The sequence below is a fragment of the Gavialis gangeticus genome, unplaced genomic scaffold, assembly GCF_001723915.1.
Source record: "Gavialis gangeticus isolate Ggan-Ray unplaced genomic scaffold, GavGan_comp1, whole genome shotgun sequence".
Classification (NCBI taxonomy): domain Eukaryota; kingdom Metazoa; phylum Chordata; order Crocodylia; family Gavialidae; genus Gavialis; species Gavialis gangeticus.
This window is the reverse complement of record NW_017729011.1, coordinates 1,692,722-1,700,527: the sequence shown is the minus strand read 5'-3', so window position 1 is coordinate 1,700,527 and position 7,806 is coordinate 1,692,722. Positions and strand designations below refer to the sequence as shown.

The window sequence follows — 7,806 nt, the reverse complement described above, 5'->3', positions numbered from 1 at the left end:
GATTCAGAGAGCTTTGAATCGATTCGGACCTTTAAATTGGTCTGGATGCGATTCGGATTCAGAAATCTGGCCACTGAATTGGGCTGAATCTCCTTCGAATCGAATCACCACCTGAAGCTTCACACAGCCCTAGTGACTAAGGCTTGCTGGGAATTCAAGAGTCCTGAAGGTCAAGCACTGCAAACCAACCCTGATCTCTAGAGACAAGGGTGTTGCCTAAGGTCACCTCCAGGGCAGGAGTCGGTAATGACTGTTGATAATCTGTCAATAAAAGACACTTCATATCTCACATCAGAGAGTGCTTGCACTTGGCCTGGTAACTGCCCATGGAGATGGAGTGATGCTGAGTAATAGGCTTCAACACCCAGGAGATGTAGCTTTCCGAGCTCTTTATCCTCCATCGATTCTGATTATTTAGATTCTTCCTGTGCAGCAGATACCACAAAAGAGCCTGCAGCTGAGTGAAGGCAGTACTCGTATCACTTTAGAGGAATCTGATAGCTCTCAGCAGCTTAGCCTGGGGTCGAGTATAGAGATTGGGGTTTGCCACACATCCTTTGCAGGGTCTAGGATTCCTCTGTTGCTAGTGCTGGCAGTCTGCCTAGGTTGGAGGGGAGGATATCAGATGATGTATATGCCTTCTCCCATGTGGGGGAGAACCCAGTATTCTGGGTATCTGCATTCTCCCTTACAACTCCTGCAAGGGCTTGAAGCCACAGGGAATTAGCACAGGAGAAGGCATCACAGCTTTGTCAACTGAGGAAGAAGGACCATCTCAGGGTGGAGAAGCTGGAATAAGATCACACTGAGTTATATTCCTCCATTCCCTCTTTATGCTCCTCTCTTCTCTCCTCAGTGGCCTCTTCTTGATCTCTGGTTCCTTCTTCCCACTGCAGTTAACAGTGGATCTAACCAGTGGGACTTACAGGAGAAACAGAAGGTAGAATGCACCCTTGGGTATCTCAACAGATTTGTGAAGCCCATGGTGCCTGGCAGGGCCAAGCTGATGGGCCAAAGGGATGGCTCCACCCAGATGGATACAAAGTCACATCTACCAGGGCACTGCAGGTACTAAAGAGGGGCTTCTCTGGCTGTCGCAGAGGGATGGGATGAAAGACCTCTCTGGGGCCCATAGATTGAATTCCTGGCAGCCAAACGGTGATAGAAGTACTAAATTAATCAAAGTAAGGCACTGCCGGAGGGCAGAAGTGTTCTCTGTGACACTATAGGAAGCTGCTACGAAGCAGCAGGATCCAGACTGCCCTCAGGTGGCTGCTGACTGGACATACAAGGCATAGGTACAGCTGCTGGTCATATGATTGTGCCCCCAGAGTGGGACCACATATTTGGAGACTTGAAGGACAAAAGGAAACATTCAAACCTCCAACAGGGAGCAGGAGCCACTTCTAGCTGTCATGAGTGACACCCTCCTGGCAAATGAGACAGGCAGACAGCCACCAAGAGCTAACGACCATCCTGTAGCTTGCCAAGGGCCAAAGTGAAATGAAAGCCCAGATTGGAGCTAGAATGGAACTGCTGAGCAGTTGGCCCCACCCAGACAGGAACAGAAGGGAGGAGCAGTGAGCAGGGCATACCAGGCTCAGAGGGCTTCAGCACAAAGCGTCTGTCTGGATCCAGGCAAAGCAGCTGGCAGAACTGCTGCACGTCCTCGGGAGAGTTCCGCGGCTGGATCATCACTACATCTCCTGCACTGTACCTGCAGGACACATGGCACACATACAGGCTGAGAGAAACCCCAGGCAGCACTGCTGGCGAGGGGAGGTGGGCTGGAAGGCACCCAAGGGCCTCTGCAGTAAGAGGGGACAGCAAGGGTGATTATCAGTAAGCCAGGGGCCTTTTCTTCCCCTTAAGCCCCCTTCCATACTGGAATCCTGCGGCTAAACTTCCTGCTTCTATCTCCAACAGTTTGCTCCCAAACAAGTACAAGGAACCAGTGTAAGAGTGCCCCACAATGGGAGGCTGATAAATTGAGGCCCTAGACCTGGGCTGGAATACAATCAAACTTTCCACCAGCTCTGCAGTCTATAGACGTGGCTCTGCTGGGCCAAGAGGCCAAAGAACAGATTCTACTCTGTAAATTCCAGGGCCCAGTACACCTGCCTACAAATGGGAAGGAGGAGAGGGATGGAGAGCTGGGAGAGCCCTTGAAAGGCACGAGCCTAGGGAGACACAGTCATCCTTTCCTGTGGATTCAGGATGGCTCTCCATGCCCACCGCCCTACCAGGGCCTGTATGCAGCATCAGCTGAAGCCCAATAGTCTGTATTGTGGGGTTCCCAGATGTTCTGAGGCCTGCTCCAGGGGCACTGAGGAGGGCTGCAGAAATCCAAACACTACTGCCCTGGTCAGACTGGCAAACATAGGGCTTGTCTACACCATGACAGCACTGTGTCCCAGCTGGGATAGCTCCAAGTGCTCCCCATCTGCCCATCCCTGCAGGCAAGGTCCAAACTCAGAAATAAGTCAGTGAGGCTGATTCTGAGACCTTTGTCTCCAGCATGCTAGAGAGCAGCTGCTGAGGATGAACCTGGAGCAGCCTTATTGGAGCATTCCCAGCCCTGAGTGGGATAGGGGTGGAAGGGATTACTTGGGAACAGCCCAGCTAGGCATGGTGCAGACAAGGCCATGCAGATCAAACCACTGCTTCACTCCAGCAAGAGCCCCCTGGAAAAAAAGAAAGGCTCTTCCTCAGGGTGTCTGTGCAGCCTGCAGTCATGGGAGAAAGCATGGCAGCCACAGAAATTACCCTTACAGAAAAAAGGGCATCCACCTAGATGCACTGGTAGCTCAATGAAGAGGGGCCAATGCAGCCCCCTGTCTTCCCACATAGAGGGCAGGGGCTTGGAGGGGTGACTGAGTGCTGCTCACTCCATTCCAGAGCCAGTAATATCAAACTCGATCAGCCGGACATCCTGAAAGTGCGACTCCGCAGTGACCCTCTGATTGCACACCATCAGGGCAGCAAAAGGGCGCAGCTCCGAGGGGGTGTCTCTGCCTGCCTCCTGCTGGGGCTGGTCTCCATCGTCAGCATTCTCATCCAGGAAATGCAGACCATACCTTGGGGGAAGCCTGCAGGGAGAGAATAATGTGGTACAGTCAGCTGTACCTCGTGGCTTTTTTTGGTGTTACTGAGTTATGGCAAGCAGCCCAGAGGATCTTCTGTGCACTGCTTTACAGGCTGGCCCCACATGCAGGGGACAGGAATGTCCCACAAACTGAAGAGACAACAGGACCTTAGGAGTTAACACGTGGAAAGAGAGCACCATCCAGCCCATCTACACAGCTGCCAGAGACCCCAAAAGAAGAGATTAGCTCTGAAACAGTCATGGCAGCTAGATCCACCCTGAGTGACAGATGGTCCTGGAGAGGCTGTAGTAAATCTAGTGGGCTAAGTGCAACAGCAGTGCACGGAGCCCTTCTAGAACAGCCAGCACATGGATGGGGCAATGTGGAAACACCCACAGCAAGAGGCTACCCAGGTCCAGCCAGATGCAGCTTGGGTTCCTCACGGGGCAGCAAAATACGAAACAGTAGTTTACCTTTGGGCTGTCTGAGATCTTTGGGTGAATGAGGTATTTACTCCTGACTTGGCTCAACCCACTACTTCCTTACGCCACTGCAGGAGGGAGGACAGTACCTCATTGAGCCCCCTTTTCACATGGGAGTCTCCAAAACAAAGACAAGACTTACAGAATCTGCAGGCTACCTCGGCTGTGCGCCAGGGAGCTCCACTATCATAACACCCAAATCCTGGAGGTGGGAGAAGCCATACTGAGACTGGTTTCAGCATGGACCATATCTCTTTCAGCTCCACACTGGTGAAGTCTTTCTGTTCTGCTGTTTGCCAGGGCTGATGCACTAACCTACAACCCACGGTGGGGCTCCAGAAACTACAGAAAGGTGGCTTCCTGACAGAGAGTTGGACACATTTCTGTTCCCAAAAGGATCATCTTCATCTGGGGAAACAGCCTCTCAAAGGAGCAGGTACAGACAACCAGCTTGCTCTATCTGTGGTGGTCCCTGTCCACACTTTGTACTCACAGGACATCACGGCCGAGGACGCCAAGGCCAGGAGGAAGAGGGTACAAAGCCAGGACCTTTTCCCATAAGTCCAGAAGCCATGGATCAATCACTGCATCTGATCTGCAGATGGCAAATGCAAACAGCAGAGTTCATATCACCTGGATCCCAACTCCCTGACCCCCACTCCAAACCCCAAATGATGCATATTACTGCAGCTCTGTGAGAGTCCCTCAATCACAGTTCCTTCTGTCAGCCAGAGAGAGGGCACTAGGGAAAAGCCAGGTACCACTCTGCAGTGCTAGCACCCCTAATAACCCAGGTGAACTGAGGCTGCCCACTGCATAACAACTGGCTTTGACACCATCTGAGGCTCCCATCTAGAGAGAAGTATGAGTTCTGCTTCTCCCAGAACAGAGGGCTGATCTTTAAGCTGGAGATTCCATTTTTTTACATTTTGGGGACTGGCAACATGCAGAAGTTTCAGTACAGGCAGGCAGTGGCTGCCCAACTTAGCACTGTGGGAGGCCTGGTAACAGCACTGCAGGAAGGGCCCTCCAATCAGCTCTGAGGTCAGAAAGGAGAGTCTCTTTGGGTCCAAGAGCTGTGGCCCCAGGAAATCCCTGACATATGCAAAGAAAACTCAGGGTAACTCCGAGGCTCTGGGATCTCTTTTCAGTGGGCCAGTTTGTAGGGGGAAGAGGCAGGTGGGACTGGAAGCTGTAGGTTCAACAGGAAAGGCCTGAAATACAAACCTAGCTTTGGGTGGAGGGGTAAAGGACAGAAAAGCAGACCCAAGCTGAGCTGTATGAGGCTCTGAGCCTGGAATAGCATGGAGTGCAGCCAGTCAGAAGCTGGCCAGATGTTAGGGGCATGGGCCAGAGCTGTAAAGACAGGGAGAGTCTCTAGGGTCCTAGAGGTGCAGCCTGCAAAGATAGCTGATGTGGATTCCCTCCAGCCAGCCCTCCCCCATTGGAGGTTCTTACCCCAAGTCATGCTGGTCATCTCCCAAAGCCACTGGCAGGAGGGGGTTGCCACCCAGCTGGAGCAGACGCTTGTGCAGTTTCTTGGCAACAAAATTAAACCTGGGTCAAGAAGGATCAGAAGAAGATGCAATTGGCAGGCACTGTGGGCAGGAACAAGATTCAGAAAAGTCTGCACTGTAGCAGGATACTAGGGCTAATATGTGCCCCAGCTCACTGCAGGGACAGGATTTAACAGACCTCAGCACAGATATGAGCCTAATGGTCCACAGCACAGACTGCTCTGATCCATGCACACACTGCTGAGAGCAGGTCTGCAGGTCTCCAAGACAGAAGAAGGTACAGAGCTCAGGAATGCAGTACACTGCAACGTGCTCTACTTTCTCTCTGGGAACATGTATCTGTTTTTTTAGTAGGTGGGTTTCATCAATACAGAAAAATTGCTCCATTCCAAATAGAGATGTCCCACCCTCCCGCCAGGCCCTGGAAGAAGCTGCTCCATGCTCAGCTTTTTCCTAAAAGCCATTCTGTGTGCAAACTGCCCACAAGCAGTTCACCTGGGAGCAGTATGTGGGGCCCAGGCAGTGCTCTCTGGACTCAAAAGTCAAAAGGAAAGCAACGGCTTAGGTAGGTTTGGGGGAATTCTCCCTCTCTGGGCTCCTCTGTAGGACCCCCATTACTGCAGTCTAAGGGCTATGCCAGGTCATGATATTTCCTGTCTGGTCACTCAAGTATCTGGTTCAAGTCAGGAAAGAAGAACACAGGCAACAGTCTAATTCTGGGTGTTCACTGAGGACACAGGTTCATCAATCCCAAGATTTGTTATGGTAAGTCTGATCTGCTACAAGGCACAGACCAGAGATCTTCACCTAACAATTCCTACATCAGATCCACTTGTGATTGGCTCATCAGGTTTAGCCCGGGGTTGAGCTAGAGCAGGTCTATTAGAAAGGCACATCCAAGCTTAATTGAAAACTGTCAGGTGGTAAGAGAACTTGCTATTTCTCTGGATAATGCATCCCAATGGACAACAACCCCCACTCCAGTTCAACCACCTTAGCCCTCTTCCTCATTTGCATTTTTCTAATGTCAGCTTCCAGCTCCCAGACCATGTTATAACTTTGTTTGCTGGATAAAAAACACCTCAGATAATATCATCCATTCTTCTCCTAATTTAGGTATTTGTGCAGACTTATCACTGTGCTCCCTCACCACTGTGTAGATCAATTAAACAGACTGAACTCCTTTTATCTCTAATTGCAAAGCACGTTTTTCAAACCCCAGATCATTCTTGTGGCTCTTTAAGGCACTTCTTCCAATTGTTCAACTCCCTTCTCAAAATGGAAACATTGGGACTTGACTGAGTGCCCAGGAATGAACTCAGCCAGTTGGTGTTTGATACACCCATTAAAGGGATTAAATAATGTAGCAGGGTACTGGACTTGATGACACAGGAGGTCCCTTCCAAGCCCTAAACTTCTCACGATCTCACTAATGCCATACACAGATGGAATAACATCTCCCTACTCCTGCTCAGTGTGCCTACATTCATAAATCCTTTGCAGTCCTATATTAACTGTTCCATCATTTTGCTCAGACAAAACTTCAACAGAGACCAGACTCCCAGCATGCCTGCAGCACCTAGCACAGGTACGGCCTGATCCTTAGCTGGCTCCCCAGGTGCTGCTCACACTCCAATAAGGAAGAAGGAGGACTGTCACAGACCCATCCTCACTGCCAGCAATTCACCAACAGCAGCATGCACTCTCATTACACAAATTCCTTTGTGGTTGAACAAAACAAAGCCCTACATGGCATGATTATAAAACACCACTGTCTGACTTATGCAGAAGAGACTCTGGGAAAAACTGTCCCTTCCTGACAACCCGGAGGGTTGGGAGTCCAATGGTAAACAGCTTTCAGGAACCAAATGGTTGAAACCATAAGCCAAGGGTCACAAAGAGCTCTTGGTCTGATACCACCCTCAGGGCTAGGGGTGGGAAAAAAAAATCACTTACTTGGGATAGGAGGAGTCTCCAAGGCCCAGCACTGCATAGTCCATCTGGCACAGGGAGCTGGGGGGCAGGTTTTTGCGGAATATAAATCGCCAAAAATTCTACAACAAAACAGTCGAGAGATTCCATGGCTCCAATATGGATACCAGTCCCTTAAATCACCAGCACTGGTAAGTGCTCAGCTCTCTGAGGCCCAAGCCTGTTCCTATTAAAGAGGCCATGGGACAGACAGTGATCAACCAGTCAGTTGGACCCCTTCAGATAGAAGCATCTGGTCAGCTCAACTACTCGAGACTAGGAACACAGCATTTTCTCTGGTTATTCAGAAAACCAGAGCCACAAAACAAATGGCAGTCAGCCTCCCATGTGAGCAGTCTGGGAGAGCACCTTTAGGGCGCATCCACATGAGCGCACATATGCCTCTTGCAGCGTCCCAGCCCTTTGAGATACTGCAAGGCGCACACGTGGGAACAACTGTTCCCCGCACTGCAAATCTGCAGCACAGGAGAAAAATTAGATACCTGGATATCCAGGGGTCAAAAAAACACCTGGGTGAAAAAAGCAGGGCAAGGCACTGGAGGGTTGGTCTTCCACAGAGCTGCTCTGGTAGCCAGCCAGAGGGTCTCTATGGCTAGTTGTTGCCCTGGTACTGAAGCACGCTGCCTGCCCGTGCGAGGCAAGCAGCAGTGCAGGCTGCAGGGACCTGGACCTGGCTTCATGTCAGGTAAGTAGGGGCTGGTGGGGGGCTGGAGGAGGGCGGGAGGGGAC

General features: G+C 51.0%; 1 protein-coding gene across 4 annotated transcripts in view; it reads right to left on the bottom strand.

Annotated features, from left to right (window-relative positions):
- The window catches only part of NDOR1 (NADPH dependent diflavin oxidoreductase 1), a 30,373-nt gene that overhangs the window by 16,619 nt on the left and 5,948 nt on the right, over nucleotides 1–7,806 (bottom strand). For all 4 annotated transcript variants that reach the window (XM_019510355.1, XM_019510354.1, XM_019510357.1 and 1 more), the window contains exons 4-8: nucleotides 7,042–7,139; nucleotides 5,027–5,125; nucleotides 4,062–4,163; nucleotides 2,889–3,089; nucleotides 1,596–1,717 (exon numbers count right to left, since the gene is read on the bottom strand). In XM_019510355.1, the coding sequence (XP_019365900.1) occupies nucleotides 1,596–1,717; nucleotides 2,889–3,089; nucleotides 4,062–4,163; nucleotides 5,027–5,125; nucleotides 7,042–7,139 (622 nt within the window). The remainder of the gene's footprint in view (nucleotides 1–1,595; nucleotides 1,718–2,888; nucleotides 3,090–4,061; nucleotides 4,164–5,026; nucleotides 5,126–7,041; nucleotides 7,140–7,806) is intronic.